Source organism: Falco rusticolus, chromosome 12 (assembly GCF_015220075.1).
Source record: "Falco rusticolus isolate bFalRus1 chromosome 12, bFalRus1.pri, whole genome shotgun sequence".
Classification (NCBI taxonomy): Eukaryota; Metazoa; Chordata; class Aves; order Falconiformes; family Falconidae; genus Falco; species Falco rusticolus.
In genome coordinates, this window is record NC_051198.1 from 11,022,743 (window position 1) to 11,046,386 (window position 23,644).

General features: G+C 37.6%; 1 protein-coding gene across 6 annotated transcripts in view; it reads right to left on the reverse strand.

Annotated features, from left to right (window-relative positions):
• STRN (striatin) overlaps nucleotides 1-23,644 on the reverse strand; it is a 73,432-nt gene that overhangs the window by 43,184 nt on the left and 6,604 nt on the right. For all 6 annotated transcript variants that reach the window (XM_037405075.1, XM_037405072.1, XM_037405071.1 and 3 more), the window contains exons 2-5: nucleotides 16,451-16,554; nucleotides 8,990-9,063; nucleotides 5,766-5,844; nucleotides 3,625-3,789 (exon numbers count right to left, since the gene is read on the reverse strand). In XM_037405075.1, the coding sequence (XP_037260972.1) occupies nucleotides 3,625-3,789; nucleotides 5,766-5,844; nucleotides 8,990-9,063; nucleotides 16,451-16,554 (422 nt within the window). The remainder of the gene's footprint in view (nucleotides 1-3,624; nucleotides 3,790-5,765; nucleotides 5,845-8,989; nucleotides 9,064-16,450; nucleotides 16,555-23,644) is intronic.

A 23,644-nucleotide genomic window follows, 5' to 3' on the forward strand; every position in this document is an offset into this window, starting at 1 on the left:
ATTATGCAGTTCTTCCAAGATCAAACAAATCAAATGTTCCATGAGTTGTGTTTTCTCTCTAGCAGAGGTATTCCTTGTTAGACTAGATTAATTTCCATGCATTACATTTTGTCCAGCACTCTGCTCTTCAAATGTAACTAAAACATCTTCAGGCTGACCACTAGCCTCAGCCTTGCTAGAAGACATTTGACATCAATGTTCATTAAATGTTTTGAACCACAAAATTTGCTGAACTGTGCTGGCTCGAGCAGTTCACAGGCTTCTGCAGTGACAGCAAAGCCTTCTCTTTCAAGGAGTTTTACTGTACATGTATAGCCACAGAGCACCTTCCCATCTGCATTTTAATTTGCAACTGTCCCAATTTCTGGTGGTCCTGGCACCCATGCACATAAGTCCTTAAACTTCCTGGTACTGTGCTACAGTTTTGGTCAGTTTCTTGTTCTTCCAGTCTCTCACCATAACTTTCCTCCTCTACCACTACCAAACTGCGGGCACTTGTTCATTGCACGCCTTCCAACCATACAAGCTTTCTGTGGCCCCAGTCCTCGTCTCACTTTACATGCATGCTAGAAATAACAAGAGGCTGCTAAAAGAACTGCCAGTCCTTTTGCCCTCCCAGTAAGCAGCCTAGCACAGGCAAGGTTACTTCGAAGAGTGCCCCTACCTTGACTGTGAGCCAGAATCTAGCTGAGCCACCTAAATTTTTCCCAGTTCTGCCAACCGGTTAGAAAAAAGTTGAATTAAGTTTTCAAACACTAAGTAAGAATTCCAGTTGGGATCAGCAGCAAGATCCACGTGCCTTAAATCTTAGTCACCTATTCGAAGCCAATACTCTTCAAAAAGAAGCTGTTCTATACATGTTTAAGTAATGCTGACAATAGATGAGGCAGTTAACAGGTAAGTATGAGCTATTCAAGAATAACATTTCATCTCATTTCTGATTTTGCATTTGCCATAAAGCAGCACTTCAAAATCGCAGAGGCAAGCAACGATGGAGCTGGGAGCAGGTGAACAGTGCCACATGCCATAGAAACAGTGAGGTTGTCCTGGTTTCTACTGGGATACAGTTAATTTTCTTCTCAATAGCTGGTACAATGCTGTGGTTTGAATTTAGTATGAGAATAATGTTCATAACACATTGATGTTTTTAGTTATTGATAAATAATGTTTATACTAAGTCATGGACTCTTCAGTTTCATGGGCCCTGCCAGCAAGAAGGCTGGAGGGGCATGGGAAATTGGGAGGGGACACAGCGAGGACAGCTGACCTGAACTAGCCAAAGGGATACTCCATAACACAGATCATCATGCTCAGTATATAAAGCTGGGGGAATAAGGAGGAAGAGGGGAGACATTCGGAATCAACGGCGTTTGCCTTCCCAAGTAACCATTACACGGGATGGAGCTTTGCTTTCCTGGAGATGGCCAAACACTTGCCTGCTGATGGGAAGGGGTAAACCAGCTCCTTGTTTTGCTTTGCTTGCGTGTGCAGCTTTTGCTTTACCTATTGAACTGTCTTTACCTCAAGCCATGAATTTTCTCACTTTTATTCTTCCAGTTCTCTCCCCCATACCACCAGGGGGGAATAAGCAAGTGGCTGCATGGTGCTTATTAGTTGCTGGCCGGAGTTAAACCATGATAGAGGTGTTAACTTTTTACAGTATCTAATAGCACAAGATGATAGAGCTGTTAAATAATAGGCAGTCTCTGCCAGGAAGAAAGCCACAAAATGCTTCCTGCACAGGAAATTGAAAAGGATGGTCTGAAAGCATACTTGAAACACCCAGAAGAATCACAACATTGAAAGCTAGTCCTGTACTGATTGACCAAAGAATTTGAGTCAAATCCCAATCTTTCCCTCTCAGTGAGGGAGAACTCAGCAGACATACACAAACTCAGAATCACCTGTGAAGACTAATGTGATTATGTTGAATAAGATCTGCAGAAAATTCTTCCACTGTAAAACCCTGGAGTCACTTCTTGCACATCATGTTTCAGAATGCTCCCCCTAAGCTTTCTAATACAGTCTGCCATCTTACGCATCACAAGTGAGATGAAAACAGTTTCTCAAAGGATGCAGCCTGACCAGCCTTGCAGCTGGCAAGCTTGCAGAGCCACAATGGAAGGGAGCTCATTTTTCTCCATCAGTAAGTATGCTCAGCGACAGGGTAGACTACAAAGTGTTAAACCTAATATCAGATCTACCTAGAAAGCAAGGCGGCAGGAAATAAATGCAAGTGTATCCAAAACTGCTATATCAAAACCACTGGGCAACCACTTTGTCCATCAAATAACTACCTTATAAATATATCCATCTGTTTCAAAACCAAAGTAAAAATATTTCAATAAATTTTGAAGTGTAAGAGGAGCTTTATTTACCCACTTCCCTTGAAAAGAAGTGACCCCTTCACCAGCAATTGAACTAAAATTGTTATTGTAATCTATCAAGCATTCCTTGTTCTTCAATAACAAAGCTGCTGTACATAAACGACACAGCTTGCCTACTACATAGCAGCACAATATATATTAGTAGCTTGTGGGTTTTCTTATACATGCAAATTTTCCATCTCACTGGAAAATTTCATTTTCATCTGAATTTAATTACATAATAATGAACTTCTGCCCTTACATAACTTGTTGGCCTGAAGTTGCTGCAGCTATCTGCCAAGTATAATGAAATTTTACAAATGCTTTTTAAGAGAGAATGTGTCATATAACAGTATTAGACCTTAGGAGAAAAAAAAAAAAAAGTTGATTTTTGCCACATCAGCTTAGAAAAGGAAAAGAGATGGAGAATCTTTGAGGAATGCTGTGCTTGCTGATGCACCAGAAACTACTGGGAACACTACCTCATGTACTGTTCAAAAACTTTTGCATCACTTTCATAATTTTTCAAGTTCTGTAACTAAAATATCTTAAACAAGAACAGATTGTAGTCCTGAAGCCTCTACACTTAAGTTTCATATGTAACATTTTTTTTATTTATTTATTAAACACTGCATGGAAAAGACAAGAAAACAGAAAAAAGCCTCTTACATTTTCAATGTTACTTAAAAGCAAAAGTAAGCACAAGCTTTTAGTCTCCATGGCTGACTTTTCATAATATTAGAAAAATTGAAAAAGAGAAACTAATACCTTGCTTTTCAGTCACATTTACACACGTATATCCACTAGTGGAAAATCAAAAACTTACAGGAATCAGATGTTAACAAGTGACTTTGTTTTTCAGATCCAGTCAAAAAATCCTATACTGCATACAGATAATCATGTCACAGTCAGCACAGACGAGAAGAGCAAAGCCTGTAATCGATACAGTAGTTTCCAACAATACAAATAAACTGCTAACTTGAAACAATGCTGACCTCTAACCACTTAGCAATCATATCTCAAAGAGGCTTAATTTGACTTTTTGCTGCATCCAACTGAAAAAAAACTCATGGTGCTTTTAAACTTTGATTCTTACCAGTTACTTCCATGCTTATTGCTTAATGTAATAAAATTAGTTAGAATTGCTCTAATATCCAACTAGGGAAAAAATCCTGAAATTTTCTCAGTAAACAAAAATTTGTTCTACAACATTAAGTGCACTTATGCAGAAAGATAACAATGTTGTCTTGATGCTTACCCAATCATTGCGTTTTCTTTAATCTGGCCTTCTGTGCCATTTACCATTGGCTCTTGATTTCTGTTTTCCTTCTCTGAAGCATCACTCGAGAGGCCCAATAAAGCTCGTACTCGTTTTGACTTCACATCCAGTATCGTGTCAGTGTAGCCCACTTCTTGCAGATACCTGTAGGAACAGAACTCATGCTAATCTTCAATGCACATCTCACTTCATCAGAACAGTAAATGAAAACTGTTCCCTAAACTCATCTTCAACCCCTTAGCTTAGCAAAGTATAGTGTTGTCCTAATGAAACATGCTTATAAATCATCCTGTACCAGCTGCAGAGGAATCGCCTCTTGCAGTACCAGCCTCTACAGTCACTGGGGAGGAAAAAAAAAAAAAAAAAAAAAAAAAAAAAAAATCAAAGAGCCTAGCAGTCAGAGGTTATACAATACGTTATTCATTCATTTACTAAAATGGATGGAAAAGCATTTTCAATTAAAATATTTATAACTGGCTTATAAAAGTCACCATAGTTGCATGTACCACATGGTCATTTTATTCTTCAACACATGGAAACTACACATGAAACCTTACAAGAAGTATCAGATATGTTCCTTATGCAAGCATTATCAGAAGCATAGAAAACAGAGAGTATTAAAACAACTTCTGTAGCTGTAGCTACTAGTAAGACTTGTTATAACGCATTAGGTTTGACAAAATCTTTGTCTTGCCTTTTCCTTATTCTGCAATGGACCTTCGAAATATTGATTTGTCTTGCATATAAGGGCTGGGCAGCAAGAATCCAGGACTAGCTTCTATGAAAATCTCAAGGTCTACACTTGGCTCTTTCATCAACATGCCATATTGCCTTTGGGAGAAACACGGGAAAATAATGAAGGGGGGGTGGGGGTAGAAGTAAAAATTGGTCTCTGCCCTCTCCTTTAGAATATGGAGTTAATACCACTCTCTTCTCTGGAGCACCGGCCTGATTAAATGGTCAATATTGTAGAGGACTCTGAAGAAGGGAAATGCTACTTTACAGTAACAACTGTTACAAATTAAAGGACATGCAGTAGGAGAGAAATACTGGTTGTTGACTACACAAAAATTAAACAAGTCACCTAGGCAAAACAGAGTCCGTCAGTAATACGCACTCTGTATTCAGTACTGTGACATTTGCTTATGAGCTGCGCTGAAAAGGAATTACTCGTCTTCATAATCATTGTTCCAAATCAAGACCGCTTATTTACACTTATTCAATATACATGTGAAGATTTGAGCTCTTGTAAAAGAAAAGCATGTACCATCCAACAGACATATTTAATTTTTGTGTACTTCCTTGTAAAAAGGTCCTTTAATGTAAGCTCCAGACTGTTTTTACTGTCTCCTCTCATTTAAGCCTCTGTAACACACCAAAAAAACATTAGAAAGCAAGAGTTTTGCTAGCTGATTAGAAGATCTTAGAATCTAACTACCAGCACATGGGACAAAGCAAACACATGAAAAAACTGACAGCAACACTCTGATAAGAGGTCTTCAAGCAACTTCTTCAATTCAAATCCAGGGTTGTTACCAAGGCAAAAAAAAACCCCCTACATAAAACTGTGACCAAGTATTTTGAAAATTAATTCATTATGACCATAACTCAAAAACTAGTTTAGATTAACAGCTATTTGCTTCATTGAGATGAACTGAGAATTAAAATCTAGTCTTCTGGATATTAAGTCTTTTCTGCACCACAAGCAGGCTAAAATAAAATATACCCTGCTCCAACACCAGTTATTTTTATTTTACATAGCTCTTAACAGAATTACTTGTGTGTGTTGGCTTTTAATTGCAAAAAGAATTGCAAGGTGTCACGACCTACTGTTCTCCCAAGCAGATTGTTTTACTACACTCAGTGAAAGAAAAGCAAAGGAGATTAGGTGTTTGTGATTTGACAAAGCTTCTCATCTGAAGTTCTGAAGTATTAAAATTTTTCAAAAACCTATCCAAAAGTAGGGCAGAAGTTGAATAAACTTCATCACACATACTAACTTTTCTTGAAAGAGAAATCTAACAAAAACAACAACAAAAATCAAATACCACCATCATCACATTTCATTACTAGATTCCTTCCCTTGCATTTGTTATTCGGGTTCTTTTTTCAACACTTACTGTCTTAGCAGCTGTCGTCCTTGTTTCCATATTAGCTGACTGTTTTGTTCTGGCTGAATCTCTGTCTCATTCCCTTCATCTGGAAAAGATTATTTAATTACAAACGTTTTTTCTTTACCCTGCTTTTTAAAAAGATGCCCATCCACTTGAAAAGGCAAATGTAATTTGTCTTAAAATGAATAGGAAGAGTTTAATAACAGAATAAAAGATTCAAAGTGCCAATAAACAATCAAGAGAGGAAAAAAATGCACATAACATGTAACTGTAGTACTACATACACATAAAGATTGTCACGTACATTCTACTGTACAAGAGCAAGTTCCACTGATCATCAGTGTCTTCCCTTCTGTCTCATATCCAAAAGCCCCATCTTACTGCTTTTTCTTTCAGGCCACATAATCACACAGACAATTTGGAGTTCCATTTTTGCATTAACCTTCCAATATATCTGCTGCTCACAATTTAAGTTTGAATACAAACAACTTTATCTGCTAACAATATCAAATGCAACTGCAGCATGTTATCTATTTACAACTTACTGTCCAAGCAACTTCCTTAATATTTGACTATTCAACATAAAACCAAGACCTACTCACATCAAATTTAAATTCATCCATATTTGTATTAGTTTTGTGGAAGGGAAAAAAATACAACAAGGGTTATTTGTTTATTTTTTAACCTGAAAAGCTGTTGAAAAATTTTCACTACATTTTCCAGAACCATAAATTTGTACCCAAAGAGCATTAGTCCAAGAAAATCCACAAAAACAAAAAAAAAAAAAAGTGGCTGTTCTGGTGAGAAACCTATCTGAATTCTGGCAACAACAGCTATACATTTATTCCATATATAGCTTCATACTACATTATGGTGGGGTTTTCTTTCCTGTCCTCCAGGAGATACATAATTATATGCCTCACAAGATAAAAGATCTTGGTTTATTATCTATGAAAGCCTCTACAAAACTTGAAACTCTTGCGGTTCAAACACTGAAGAATGAACAACCTTCTTGCGTAAATAAAAATTAAGAACCAGAAAAACCTGTGGTATAATCCTCTGAGTAACTTGATAGGTGATGTGGGAAAGCTGCTGTCCTTACCGGGAAGTCATTTACCTTTAAAGAACTGAAATGAGACCACACACAAAAAAACTGTCACCCACCCAAAGAAGCTATAAAAGACGATTCAGAATTCACATGCAAGGAGAGCCATATGAATTGTCTGCGTCTCGAATTCACAAATCCATTCAACAGCAACCACAGGAAATAATCAATTGCATAATGATTTTCTGACAACAACTGAACACAGCTGGACCCAACGCACAGCTACCAAAGCTCAGTCTATAAGAATTAAAACATGACTGAGGGCAAACCCGCGTGAAAATTCCCTTCTTCCAAAGGCACTATTAAGTACATCTACAGGCAAGAATTCTCTTTTGCTTAGCACCCTCAAAACTGATGACCACTAGTGGTAACAGTGGTTTACAGATGAGAATGAAGGGACTCACATTATAAGCAAATAATAGCAGAATATACCACAAGCAATTTTTTTTAAATTTTTTTTTTTTTAAAAGCATCCCTTTATCAGGAGATTGAACGCTACTGATTCTCCAAGAGATCATAAAGAAAACCATCAACAGCGACCCATTTGGAAGAACTAGAAACACTTCCACATTTTTTCCTGAGGGGCCAGCAAAAACGAGGGCTGGGGTCAGGGGCACACAGAAGACAGGGACATCTAAGTATCTATCAAAGGCAACTCCAAAGGAGCATGATAACAAAGTTTCTATTGTAAGTGTGTATCTTTAATCAGTCCAGATTTGATATAGAACAAAAGTGCACGTTCCTGACAGCTACACACATAGAATGCAACGGGCTAAATCAGGATAGTGGAACTGTAAAAAAAGATAATTCCACTAATGTTCACTTTGCAGAAGTAATGCACTGGCTGTGGCTCTGCTGGGCAAGCCAGGCCTTGCTCTACATTCCCTAGCCGGAAACTGGAGCAACATGCTGTAGCTGCATCCTGAGAAATCACAAAAACCAAGGATGTCTATGATCTTGGTATGATCACAACAAAGTTTACTAGTGTTCCAGATACAGACTGGGGTCTTCCAGTTAGTAACACCAAATTAAACTATTGCTTCAGTTAAGGAAATAACTTTGATAATAATGTGAAATAATATTTCACAAAAATTCATTATATCTTGCACAAGAAAAGCCTGGTGCAAAGTTTAATCAGTTTGTACAGGGTTGGATTTTTTGTTCCTTTGGGGTTTTTTAATGACCTTCTGAATTCAAGAAGATAAGAATTAGCTATGACAGTAACCCAGACCATCCTTTCCACAAACCAAGCGTCAGAGCTGAGGTCTGCAGATCTTCTATAGTTTTCCTTTATATAGAGGCGGTTCTAGTTTCATCGCTGTAGTAGGAGCATCAGGGGACAGAGATACAAAAATCATCACCTCCTGCTTCTCCCTTCAAGGTCTTGACCTATAACCAGATCTCTGTACAGACACACACACTTGTGTTTTTTCTTTTTAGGAAAGGATAGGGAGAGAGAGAGGGGGATGAAAGGAAGTGATTTACATTCTTAATTCCTCAAGTTTAGTGTTTAAAACTGTTTGTGTGAAGTAGAAGATGCAACCTCTAGAAAAAAAAAAAATCAACTTTCCAGAGACCAAGGTGAGAAACTGTCCTCTCGCAGCACAGTGCTGAAGTTAGTTGTATGCACTTCCAATGACCATGGGAATTTTGTAACTAGATTTCCCACTCTCAAACTCTCAGTTATGTCTAATATGCACTTTTCATTATTTTTCTCCCAGAATAGCATCAAGGTGATTGAACAAAAAATTATTTATTATAAACTTAATATCTTTTGTACATTAACTTTTTATTTAGAAGATTTATTCAAAGATAAAATGATTCCGTAATTATAAATCTAGTATCTCTTGTGTTCCAAAACATCCATGCACATTACTAAGGTAGAGAAAACTTATTCTCTCCAGGAGAAGTTTGTTGGTTTGGTTTTTTTTAAAATCTAAACTAATTTCAGAGCATTAGCATGTATTTTTGATTTTACGAGAGTAAAACACAGTCTTTATTAGTTATCTCTATTCCCACTCTTCCTTTAAGTGGCTTATTTTATCCACACTATCATGCCAGCATTTGCACAAACCACAGTTCAGCTTTTATGCCAGTAATGAACTGATTATTAATAAATTCTTACCGGAATCATAGTTTGGTGGCTTCATATCTCCCTGATTCAGTTCTGTGCCATATTTTAATTTGTGATATTTAGCTCTGAAAGTAAAAAAAAAAACAAAAACCACACACAAAACGATTAGCACACTAGCACATTTAAAGGGTATCTCTAAGCATATAAATGTCACCTGTCCACTTGAAAAGCCACTCCTTTCTACTAGACTAGGAACAAAACAAAAAAAGTAATTTCAGGACTTCATATATGTAGTTTTGCTTAATTGTTTTTTCCAAGGTTGACATGTAATTGCAAAGTGAATACTGATGAAAAACAGGGATCAGCAGACTGCAGATTTTGTAAAATATTCTTGCTACAGAAAAGGTTCCTTCCCTGTGGACATGGGCTACTCTCTGCTTCCCCCCTCCATCCCACTTTTTGTTTTTCCTTTTAGCCATCACTACAAAACATTCTTATTATCCATCTCAGTTCAGTGCCCTCTACCTTGTATTTCATATTGTCAGCTCAATTAAGTAAACCTTAGTTTTATTCTTCAAAATGCTGTGCTTTCCAACAGCATCAGGCCCTTGGAAATAACTACTCTAAATGAGAATTAGCACTGACAGCAGCCCATCTATACCAGTTTTTCTTAAAGCTGCTAGATCTGCCACTTGACCAAGTCCAAAAATGGAGACCTCCCTTCAAAAAATGCTTTGCCTACCGAAGGCCCACTATAATAAACCCCACCAAGCACGATATATGATGACAATAAGAATAGCTAGAAGAAAAAGGGAAATGCTTTTTAATTTGAAAAGCTTCATCCTACACAATCAGTGTCTATAGACTTTTAAACAGACAAAATAATGTCACAGTAGTACAGCATTAAAATGCACCTATAAGTTTTTAAAGATCCATTAGAGTAGCCTTGTAATACAGTAAGAGAGAAAACGAGGCAAGGAAAGCATTAGCCAGTTTTTCAATCTGTTCCCCCCTTCTCTCACGCTCACTGTAACTTTTGTCTCTACAGTTGTTTTCTGCCAAACATGAAAATTTAGATGAGTCAAAAAAAACTGATTCCCCATAAAGTTTTGTAGACAAACATAACTGGGTGGAAAAGCAGCACTTATACTAACTAGTTCCTACCCTGAATGAAAGGCAGGGAAGAAATCAGGCAATGATGGCCTTGCAGCCTGGCAGTAGCAAGATGACCAAATAGCACACAACACACACGCAGCTCCAACTCAAACGTACAGAGCTAGGTGTAAAGTGGCAAGATACAGGCTACAAAAGACAGAAAGAAAAAAGGAAAAAACGTCCCAGCCCTCATATACCAACATTAGCTTCATTAGCTCCACTACTCGCAAGGGAACCCTCACTTAAAATTTGGTTTTAAAAACGTGAATGGGTGTAACACTTCATGTATGAGGCAAGTCTCACTAAGCTTGGATGACTGTATCAAGAATGACTGTAGATAATGCTTCCAGGTTACCTGCACCTCTCGATTGCTTCTCAGACATCGTCACCACATTACTGTTTTCTTTTACTCCTAACAAAATGGTGCTAAGGGAAGTATTGCTTCGTAGTTCTTAGGCTTCAGTATCAACAGTACTAGTTTCCTACTAATCCACCTGCATTTTAATTATAATAAACATTTAATTCTGGATGAGAAGGATAAGAGCACCGTGAAGAAATGCCCCTTAGGTGTAGCAACAAAGAGAGATGAAGGAACTGACTTCCACCTCAAAAGCTACAGCAGTAAGCTCTAACTCAGATGAGCAGCAAGCAGCAAGGAAAGGAGAAAGGATGCACTGGAAATGTATTAACAGCCATAAGTGAAGGATAAACATTTTGGTTGATACACAAAAGAATTACTACGAATAGAATGAAATTGAAGCTGCACACTCAATCAAAACATTTATCTTTCCTTTCTCGGTTATCTGTTTCCTACACCTCACTGGCAGAGAGATGCTACCTTGGTAAAACAACTGAATTTCATTATTATTAAATACCAATGCTAAGTAATACTTTTCCCCCTACCATCACTACTAAAAATGACTAATCAAAAACTAAGAAATACTCTATTTCGTTACTAACCTACCTCACCAACTTTAAACACTACACTGTCAAAAATTTCCAAGTCTTATGCAGTCATCAATTCAAGTGATCCTAATGTTTAATCCATTTTGATTTGACTTCATAAGTGAGCAAATACTAATACTCTAATTTGGATTAGTGACCTATACTGTGCTCTACTCAATTCGAGCAAATAATTTCAGTTAGTTTTGTGGGATGGCAAAACTAACTGAGGCATTTGCTTTTAGCTCATGGATCTTATATAAAAGTTTCATTATGCTCTATGCTTTCACAAATTTTCTTATCAAAGTTTTGTCAGTAATTTCACCCCAAGAACCAAAGTAAACTGTTCGCTAGGTTAACTGAAAGGATCATTCCATGTATCCTTCCTGTACCTCGGATCTCTCTCCTGTTCTCCAAAATCAATTTTTCAAAAATTCTGCCTCCATTTTTTTTTAAATTCAGTATATTTATTTCAACCTGTTATATCTGTGTATGCTCATTTTTAAAAACTCTTTCCTTCTTAAATCAACAGTAATATTCTTTTCTTCTTATTCAAGATTTTCCCCCTCCTTAAGGGCATTATAAAATCAGTTCAGCAAAGCAAGATTATTCATTCTATCCACACTCTAAACTATTAGTAGTAGGTATTTTTAACTGGTTCCTCCTCATAACACAACCGTTTTTAAAGCCTTTGTTATTCTTCTTTATTTCAAGAGGATAACCTAGATTACATGGTCTTGTACACCACTGGCCCTTAAATTTGTTTTCAGGCCAAGCTGGACTAGGTTTCCATCTTTCAGAAGATTTAACTTTGTATATCACAAGCAGAGACCAGTAAAAATACAGATACATCAGAAGAATCATGTCCTAACAAAAGACAGGTAATTGAAGAGCTGACAATCCCAAAAAGCAATCCTTATTTTGAATATTGCTGGCAAAGTTAAAAACAAAAAGACATAGACCTTTACCTGCATAAAATGGCAAAACACCTAATGCCAAACTCAAACCGGAATTAATTACAATCAAATAGTATAACTTCAGGTATCTGAGCAAGGCACCAGTTAGATGTGAAACAGGAACATGAATATCACGTCAGAGTACTTGAACCAGTGAACTCACTTTCAGCTATGGTCAGCTTCTAAAGTTCAGAGGCATATCCTTTAAAAAATAAAATAATCAGTACAGCTAGCTAACAGTCCATCAAGGAAGTATTTTCTACACATCTTCAGGCAGCAAGTATGAGATTTATTATTAGAAACTGACTTACGGCACAGCTGAAAATGTCATAGGTATGAAAGGCAAGCTTACTCTTTCTAAAGCGTACTAAGGGCTGAACGGAACTCAGACTCCAAGACTAGAAGGGAGAGCCTTGACCATTCAGTTACACATACTGCAATCAAAGGCCATGAAACTTCTCACAAGACACTTAGTTCTCTTCTATACAAGTTCTGAATATAGCTTATTCCCTTTGCATGTTTATATTTAATCTGTTTCTACAATAACAGAGTATCTCCTGCCCACCACTCATGCTTAATTTCTCTGCTTTTTCAGAAATCACACAGTCCACTTACTAAGAGCTTTAAACTGGCCCTCTGCAATTCACATTGAACTCTAGATCATACATCACAGCAGTGATAATATTATCAAAGAAAAGAACAAATGTCTTTTTTTCTGTAAATAAAGATAAAGAAAAACCAAAGTTTCTCCAACCTTTGTTATCATCTGGTCAAAAACAAGGACAGTGGTTTTGTGGCAGGGGAAGGAGGAAGGAAATAAATGACAAAGATGAGTCTTTATTATCTGAAACTTGTTCAACTTGGATGATTTACCTTCCATTTTGAAAATTACATCTGAATTATTAACAGCATGCAGAGACTGAAATATGACTTGAAAATAACTAGCTAAAGGATACAACTTAATTGCAGGTATTTTTCAGCTGAACACTAGCCTTCAGGTTGTTTGGAAGAAAGCTGTTTTGTGGATATGGAACTATGTTACCAGCTAGATGCCCTTACTCCGGTAAGTATGAAAATTACCACTGCTCTGGCTTTCGCACTTCATCGCACAGTTCTCCTTTCTTGATTAGCAGCATTTCTTTAAACTGTATGTCTTCTATGCAAACAGTGCTTGGAGACATTCAACATGGCTGCCACAACACTTCAAGAGTTGCTTATGAAAATGCTAAAAGCTTTCATCCTTCTAAACTTCCTAAGACTAAGAGCAGTGAAATTTTTCTGAATACTTCACACAGAAACAAGTTTGATCCCGATCAAAAAAGGCCACTATTTCTTGGAAATATCTGTTGCCAGACCTGAAGCATCTGATCCAGCTGTGCTGAGGGAGCCTGCCAAAACATCCGTAGAAGATCTGGGAGCTGCCGCCAAACCAAGAGACATAAACAAGAATCACTGCCAGGAACAGCATGGCGAGATATTCTACCCAGGGGAGAAGGCGCCAGCCTTATGCTGATCAGACACACTAGTGCAGAAAACAACATAAAATTAAATCAAGTGTTTCTAGAGACATGGCTGAAGAGTCCAGTTCTTTGGTTGAAATATGTTAAGACAGGAAATGAGCTAGACTAAATGAAATAGGACATGTACTTGAGAGAAACAGTATTACATTTCAGCTAGCTCCTGAAAATCCAGGGGAAACAACGCAATTTACTGGTGATGGAGCAAGTATTGACAAAGTCATAAAAAGTAACCCTCAATTGTCAACAGCTTCACACTGCAATCTACTGGATGTTGGCAAAACTACATCAAAACGGCTGTTGAACAAATGATAGTGCTTAACTATTATCTACCTCCTTCTTAGCTCTTTGCTATTTAGTGTATTAAGACTCTTCAGCAGAAATAACTGGGTTTCCTATACATGCAACAAAAGGTAATCTTACAATTACTAACATGAAGACCAAACATTAAAAAACATTGTCATAAAAACATGACAATCCATAAGTAAAAATAATTTTCTACCTCATGCCATGAAATAGAGAACAATGACAATGCTTCCAAAGTTACTTATTTACAGTAAACTTTGAAAACATTCAGTTGATAAAAGGAATGCTGAACACCCACTATACAGGAACAGCAGCTCACAGTATATACCTGAGAAAAACAATGTCGCTCATCACTTCTTGAGGGCATTGCAAAGATGGACTACTCTGGGCCACAATTTCATATTCTGTCCCATTACTCATAACTGATTTTATCTAGCTAAGGAAGAAATGGTACACTGCAAGGCATGGGCAGAAATGAAGGAACACACAATGCTTCCCTGCCCCCTCCCACCTGCAAACTCCCCCTAACTTGATGGAAAATGTTTTCCTCCTACCTTGTAGGATCTCATTTTCCAGCTCTTGAGACCCCAGTGGAAAAAGCCAGCATCCCAACTGACTACTGCCTGACCTGGCCAATGGTTGATTTAGGAAAATGCTGGGAAAGACAGCAATGCTTCCAGTCTCAGTATGTTGCCATTCTTCTAAGTATCAAGCAAGAATACTTGCTGGGAGACATTTCCAGCAGACTGTTTCTACCTAACTGACAAATAATTCTGCCGTTTAAAACCTCAAACTCTTATAAATAGCTGTCTCCAGCACACACCATTCACAAGCATCACATTTATTTTGAAAACCATTGCACACCTATACTGAAACTGTCAAACTAGACTGATCAACTAATTGTAGCCTATAACCTGAGTAACCTAGGCTAGTATCATACACTGCAAAAAAAATGCAAGAGATACAAACACATTTCTGCAAAAACTGCTAGTAAGAAACCACCGGGTGTTTTTTCCTAATCCTGACAGTGACTGCTGCATTAAGATTTAAATGTCTTAATTTAGGTGGATTTTACTGAATGCAACTGGGGGGGCACTTTCACTATCCATATAGAAGTTTGATTTTTGATTATTTCTTTTAGTCTTATAAAGCTTCTCTGATAGCACATGGAAATGTATTTACACAGTGATAATTTTAGATAAATTGCTAATTTTTCTGGGTTATGAACATGAAGTATTAGAGATATCCCTAAGTAATCAGGAATGGCTCCTTTAGTTTTGAAATACAAGAAATCTTACTGAATTTATACAATTTAGAGCATATCTTTAACTGCACAAGAACATATTCCATTGCTTCTGTCCTCTTAAAGTGACTCTAATCTTCATAATCATGCCTCAAGTATAAGCCTTTCTACAGCTATAAACTACAATCTCCATTATACATACATTTGATATTTTTCCGTGCTATCTGATGTAGCATCAGTACCGTAGCAAGCTCTGGGCAAAAAGGGTATCTGCCCTAAGCATTCTTCTGAGAACTCCCCAAAGGAGAAGCAAGTATGCCAGAGCCCCGAGGCAGCTGCGGGCCAGGAAACTGGCTGCAGCTCCACGCTAGCAGATGAATTGGTTGCTACTGGAAAGAGCCAAACTGGATGGTGCAAGGCATGTCTCATGAACTAAAGCAGCCCATGTAAGATGAGCAAATCTAAATGCAATAGAGTGATGTACAACTACTAGTGTCCTTTTTAAATAATCTAGCAGCAATACCTTATTCCTCATTTGCGTATTTTTATATTTCTAATCTTATTTCTACTAATACAAACTATTTAAAAGGTTTATTTTAGCAATAATTTATTAAAAAGAAGTAGGAATTACCTAATAGGAAAATAGTATGTAAGCAATGATTGCTTTGCAGTAGTATCACAGATAGTCTCTGGTCAAGAATTTTAAAAGATATTATACTAATAAAAAAATTTTTAAAACTCAGCTTGCCCTAAAACACATCAGGTGAACAGACCAACTTCTGGAAACATGATAAAAAAACCCAATTTGTCTGCCTCAAAGATTAGACTAACAGGAAAGTATATGCAAGAATAAAAAGTTAAAGCAGATTGAGAACTTCTGCTGAAATGCCCGCGAACAAAGAAACAGATAGTTCATTAACCGGTAAACAAGTATTTTTTCACTCCTCACACAATTAGCCTCCAGAAGATATCCCTGTAGAGTCTATCATACTGAGAAGATTAAAATTTTAGCAAGACTCAAAACTAGTAATTTTTCATGATTTCAGTTGTCAGACATTATTAAACAAAGCTACTACTTTCAACAAAAAAGAGAACTCACTGTAATTCTGGGGTATAATCTATATAGTCAGGTGGAATTTTACCAAGGAAAAAGTAGTCATCATTGATCAACCATGGATTTTATTTGCACGGCTTTGGTGCCATACTATGTTAGCTATTTTTACTGTAACACAGACATTTAGACTATCAGATTTATTTAGTATAACAGTATTTGTAAATTTGAGAACTGAATATATACAGAAGAAATATTTCCTGTTATGTCAAACACAAAGGAAAAAGAAAGTATTGGTCTCCAGAATTTTTTCATCACGTACTCATCACTGAAGTAGCGTACCTTTCCTGTTTAAGCGCATATTCCAGCATTTTGATTCTTCGCACTAGATCCTTCTTCAGATTTTCTTGTCCTTTCCTTTCACCTTGAAGAAAGGCGATCTGGGCCTGCAACAGGAAGTGTTCAGTTTAGAATCTGCTTCCTCAAAACCATTCAGCATAGCTCTTATGTGTGTGTGTCTCTCCAAGTTATTTTAAAAGTTATTTGTACAGTGCAAAAGAAACCGGCTTACTGTGTTTCATAAACATTAAATGCTTACACAAAACACAGCATAGATAAGCCTTCTAAACTGCATGCTCATTACAGATCCCCCCCCCCCCCCAAAAAAAAGATAAGAAATAAAGCAATTTTACTTTGTTTGTCAGAGTTTATTTCCTCTATTGGCTAAATATTCAAAAAAGCATAAGGAATAGATAAAATAAACATACAAAAAGCCTTCGGCAGACAAAAACATTTACCAACAATAAGCAGGAGAAGATGATTAAAGTATTTCTGCTCACTAACTGAAGTAGTATATAATTAGTGTACTGTTTTATAGATACATGTTAGATACATGATACTAGTCAAAGAACTGAAGTACAGCATGTTCAGCTAAAAGAAAAATAAAACCCTGTTTGTAGTACAGTGCCAAGTGTTAATTATAATACTTAGTAAAATAGGTTAAAGAAAGGTCTCCAGAAATACTGTAATTGAGAGAGAAAAAAATGGAAAACAGGGAAAGGTATTTTGGTGAGAGAGATGAGAAGAGAAATGGTATAGAAGTAAATAAAAGTCAAGTGTAAAACAGACACGTAACCTTTATTGACTTCCAGCAGAGAATAAGTACTTAGTTGCCCGTGAAAAATCTCCTTTAAATAGAAAATCATGATTCATACAGATATTGATCCCTAATCATAAAGGTAGAACTACCTGCTTTTTTACCTCATGCTCAAATCATAATTTGATCAAATTGTAAGAGGCAGGTTCTTGTGCTCTCTCAACTCATGAATACACTTAGACAAAAATACCTACGGGCAGTCAACATCTCCTGCCTTGGCCTCACCCCATTGCATGCCACCTGCCGTTTCCAGGATGGGAAGCTTTCTGCCACCTTTGCAGCTAGAGCCTCCAAGGATCTCATCTGCCTCCTGAGAGGCACCAACTGGGTCAAAGGCAACTGGTCTAGACCATCAGAATGCGAAGACCAGGAAGCCTTTTAATTTATATAAATGCCCGCTGCAGTTCTATACGCAGTGTGCTCTGTAGGTACTGCAGTCTGCACCAATCTCTAGGGAAAGCCAGGGAGTAATAAGCGGGAGCATCCTCTCCTCCCCTGCCACAACCCTGCAAGCAGTCCCCAGATATTTTAGTTAATGGAGACAGATGCTTCTAAAGAGTAACACCTCTGACTTCAGATTTTTACACCAAGGTGAAAAAAACAGTGTTTCTAAATGCCATTTTCTCTGCACCAACTAGAAAGAGAATGCACATAACAAACTCGCTTGAATTCTGGAGATCAGGCATGATGAATCTTACTTCAAAAGGCCATTTGCTGGTGGCTGGCTATAGCAGCTGCTCTAAAACATGACGCCAGCTGACATAACTTCATTGCTTAAGTGCAACCACTAAACAGCTTGACAGACACCTGAAGAATCCCTAACCACCAGTCACCAACTAGAGCAGCCAGTTTATGACGACTGAAAAACACTGGCTGCTCTCCAGTGAAGTTGATCTTCACCTTCAACGGGGGAATTGCATTTGACTGCCAAAAAACCCTCAGCTGAATCAAAAGGAGGGCCTCTCACTCTGGCATCAAGCTTCTCCCCACTTAACACTCAAACTGGGATGAACAAAAAGCTAGAACTGAATTCTGATGTTTGTTTTATGCTCAGGTTTAGGGAAAGGCACAGAAGAAAAATTCTGATGCTGGAGTCAGCATTTCCTACCCTGAAGAATGTAACTACAAGAAACACGTCAACTCAACCAGGTCACCATCCCTCTCAGTAACAACAAGAACACCTCAAGCACATACGACTTGGTTCGCAGTAACTGGACAGTGCACTGCCACTCTGATTTCTCTCTCCCTGCCTCCAAATAGGCCCAGCAGAAATAAACAAGTGCCCTTCTAGCCAAAAAGTGAGAGGATATCAAAGCACACTATTAAAAATAGTAGAATGTGACATAAATGTGCATTCTGTTGGAATGAAGAAGATCATCCAATGCCATCGGGTCACAAGCTGAAGTGATCTATGATGCGACCTGCTGTCTAAAAGCAATTTCTAGCTAAGAATGCACTGACTGAACAGGCTGGAATGAAGCATTTTTACCCAGCAGGTTGATAAAGGACAGCCAGTAATGGCCTGGCTCATGCACTGCTTTACTACAAAGGTCAAACCAGCACTGCCATGCTAACAATTGAGGTTAAAGTCATCTTCCACTGGTGACAGCCTAAACAAAGGAAAAAAATGCAACTTCTCAGAGGTTTTGACAGCCTACATTTGTATGAGAGAAAGAATAAATGAATTTCATTAAGAAAAATCATACGACACGTCTTTCACATGAAAATGAGCAGAGTCACATTTCTGATACCTGGCAGGCCTGGCTCCTTGACTTGTCTGACTAACCATTTGAGAACCAAAATTCCAAACTGTCACAAGAAGCTTCTTAGGCCCATAAAAATCACATAAATATTGTTCTTAATTCTACCTCTGGAGCTGAAGCATCTACATCTTATGATTCAACATGAAGGAAAAGTATTGTTGCTCTCCCTCCTCAGCGCCACTGGCAGGCTGCATGTATTACATACATATTGCACAAGAAGGAAGAACACTGGAAGAAATAGTAACTAATTCTTTGCACATCTTTTATTGTCAGTGGTATGCCAGTGCTCCTAGTGATGTCTTAAAACTTTTCTTTTTCCTGGACTTCCAAGATATCCTTGTGTTTCTTACTCAAAAAGCATGCAGGAACAAAAGAGTAGAATTCAAAGGCAGTCTCTCCAGTCCTACGTAAGCTTATTGCCAGGATCTTTTAAGGTTATTATATACTTTACAAAGCAGTAGTTTCACTGGCAAATCAAGAAGCAGACAAGTGCACCAGAGGGCCTGAGAACAATTTCCCTGTCTCCCTGGAGGCTGTGCAGTTTCTAGCATAGCTTGTTCATGTTTCTCTTCTGAGTAGCATACTTACACCCAATACTCATTATTTTTGAGAAATTCTAGCTCTGAAAATGAGAACACTTACATTTGTCATTTTGATAATATACAAAAAGTAAGAAGAATAATCCCCCCTTTTCCCACAGGATGTTAGCAACCTTTAGCCCTCATTTATGTAAGTACTGGATAATTACAATTAAGTTAGCCTCAATGGACAACAAAACATCAGTTATATATGTAAGCTCAAATTTTATTTAAGAAATTCTTAATGATAATATCCAGGTTTATTTGTAATGCACATAAGGTCAGCATTAAAGTAATAACTGAAATTTTATACTAACATTAATACTGACACAGTCCATATGTCATAAGCAGATTTCATTCTTTACAATGTTTGGCAATTAACTGAAAATATGCAGAGGAACCTAAATGTTAATGCCATAAATGAAACAATTTGTAGTATAAATTAAAACTGAATAAATTAGTACACTGAGTTTAAATATTCATCTAAAACGATGAATGATGAGATCTAGCAGCATTTTCTCAGTCTCTAGAACATAACAGTGATAACTCTAGGATCACTGTTTCCAGTCAAAATATTTAGCCAACACCTGTCTAAATGTCTGTGCAAACATTTGAAGTGTAAGAGGTCTGGGTTTAAACATGATGAGAAATGTAACCGAACTGTATGACTGCAGTTTTATCATTTGGATGTAAACAACAGAAATTTATCAGTAGATTGAGATTCCACAGTCCATTTCCCAAGGTTGCAGCTTTAGCACAAGTCAAACCTGAAGCAGACTACCTGAGGGAGTAGGAGAGCAAAGGATCGCTTCCCACTTCGAATAATCTGCAACACTGTTCTACACTTGTGCTTTGGCCACTCCTGGCAAGGTTTGCCAAAAATTTCAAGAATTCACAAACAGGCCCAACAAACAGGTTCTGTGACAACTGACCTTCTAGCTAATAAGGTTAAAATGCATCAAGTTGTAAGCACGTCATTGCAAACCTCTAAACTGCCTGTAGGGATCACGCAAAAACTCTGTTCCTTGCCTTACGGGTGGGGCGCATCGTCTCCATAAAGCACTCAGCCCCACTGGCTCTGCAGTGAGGAATCAAGGCAGCACACGCCTCAAGTTTATTCCAGGCTAAATGCTACAAGTTACTGTATTACAGCTCAACTGTGAAATTACAATGCAGAGAGTCAGGAGGGAAAAAAACCCAACCAACCAATCACCAACCAACCAGCCAACAAAACAAAAAAAATACCAAAAAACAAAACCACCACCTCCTCCCCCACAAAAACTACCAAAAAACAACAAACCAACAAGAGAATACTGGGAAGAGAGATGCCTGGAACAGTCTATTTCAGCCACAATTGTACACTCCAGTATGTTTTTTTTCCACTGTACCTCATTATAGTTACTAGTATTACCAACTGCAACAAAACTTACAAGTTTCCTGCACATCCGGTCTAAATTAATAGCACTGTAGCCATCTTAACTATTCCACTTCTTCACCAGAAGTTTTAAAATAACATTCATTCTTATGTTAAAAGAAAAAAATTATGGCCCACAAGATCGCCGTTTTAAGAAACTCCCCAAAAGACTCTAAGATCCACACTGAAGTGGAAAAAAGCGTGAGGCAAAGTTTTAGGTAGCACTGGGTTAGAAACAACTTTTTTTAAAATGCTGTTGACTTCCTAATAGAGGTTTAGCAGCTGTAAAAATATAATCAAATAATGAAATTGCATCTTAATAAGTCTGGATTTTAGCGATGTTTACAAAAAGTAAACTGAAATTTACACTTCCTGGAATCAGCACCCAGAATGACAGGGATGCTGAGAATTATTATCATACCTCCACACCTTTTTAGACTGACATCTTGACATTACAAAGATATATTTTTTTTTAATCTCTTGCTGTTTTAACAGAAAATTTCTGATATTTTTAAATTTTTAACAAAAAAATTCTTTAGAAAGAAACAATACCACAGCTGCTAGACAAATGATGCAAGTTTAGTATCAACTTCTACCAGTGCCTGAATTTTACAGCTACTTCAAATTAAAAGATGCTCTTTTTTTTAAATTCTTAAGACTCACGAACTATAAAAAGCTTCTCCATTCTTTTCTTTAAAATATTTATGTTAATATTTCAAAGTAAACAAATTTATGAGTACTTGATGGTCAACAGGCACCATCTGACAACGTAAGAGCTACTAAGACACACAGTTCTGTACATACTGCTTTCATAACTCAAAAAACAAGGCCTTCACAGGTTGAGAGAAAGAGAACAAAGGAGGGGGAAAACTGCAAGAGATGTATTGCAAAAAATATGTAGATAGCTAAAATAACTAAATATACTATAAAGATTAATCAGCTTGGAACAGTTGTGCTAACTGATCTACCAAGATCAGCCAGAAGGATTCTGCAGGCTCAGTATTTTAGATTATAGTTGGCTCACTCAAGTGCTACATATTTAAGTATTTTTGTAAATAAGCGTAGGTATGCCTGGAGAGTGAGAGGAGGAGATAAAAAACAGGTACAGGGGGACGGGGGAAGGGAAATATCCGTGATCTAGTACAACTGGCAAACACCTTCTCAGGCACCATACTTAACATCGCAACACACACCTACCAGCAGTCCACGCCAAGAGAGGCTAGGAAGCTTTTATAAGCGCCTGTAGCCATTTGAGATAACACAAACCTGAAGTGGGGTCACAGGCTGCAAGGAGTGGCAGGCACTGAGGCGTATTTAGCTTCACCCCACACAGAAGTGCTTCAGCCTATTTATCACCTGAACCTCATGCTGGACCGATAGCGCCTCGTGGCATTAACACACAGCACAATCTGCTACTGGCGAATTATTTTTGCTGGACTTCTTAGAGATGTGCTGGCATCAGAGCTGAGCCCTGAAAAAAGTAAGCCACCCACAAGAGATGAAAGATCTAGCTTACGGTAAAAAAAGATGGTTGAAAAAGCCATTTACTTACATCCTCATCTCTTTGGAAAGATTGTTCGAAAAACAATTTCTTATCAGTGAATTCAAAAGTCCTAACAGATCACCCAGAATAAAAAATTATTTAGCAATGTATTCCTGGCAATACCTTGATTACTAATTGAAGCATCTTAACCAACAGGATTGACTTTTCTTTCTGCAGTTTGAAGTATTTTACTGGGCAGATCTCCATTCAGATAGCCAGTCTTTCTTTTATCCACTCTTCAGTGCTGCCTATCATTGTTCTAAGTGCAAACATCAAAATACTTGCTGAGTTAGCCAAGCAACATATATTCAACTTATTTAATCATTCTTCATAGATAAAAATTTTCTCTAATCCTCCAGCCATTTTTGTAGTTAAAAAAACCACTTAAGTCCTGAGCGTTAACTTTTTTTTTTTTTTTGCTTTTGAGTCCCAGGAGCATGTTCCGTGTAGACTGATGTAAGGACAAAAAGAGAGCAAGTTTTAAACGTGATAGAATTCTATAGGCAACATTGCAATGACATCCCACAAAATAATCGCATGTTATGAGCTGGACTCCAAATTGCAAATGCTCAAATATAATTCCTTTCCCCTTGCTGTACAAGAAAGGCAGAAATGCAGCAACAGCAGTCAGCACCAGGACTGATAAATAGACTTATGGCCCACATTTACACTGAGACAACGGAAGTTCACAGGCTGAATGAATCACTTGGGGTATAGCAAGACAAGGGAGAACAAATCTGGAGATTTTTAGATTTGGCTTTGGTAACAAAAAGGCATAAACCAGACTTGACCACACAAGCATTTGCAAAAGCAATCGGTACACTCCCGTTTCTCTCTCCTACAATCAGGAGCAGGTACTCTTTGTATTCAAGCATGCACAATCACCCTGAACTAAAGCATCAAGTGAAACAGATACAAAAATAACTTGGTTTTGTTCTCACCTCCTGTTTACAAACTTGGATATGAGTATCGCGCATGCCATTTTTGTTCCGATGCTTTTGCAATCCTGCCCTATGTGACTGCCCTAAAGGGAAACATATTCCTGGCTAAGAGCAGAAAAAATGCAGTCTTTCCACACTGCA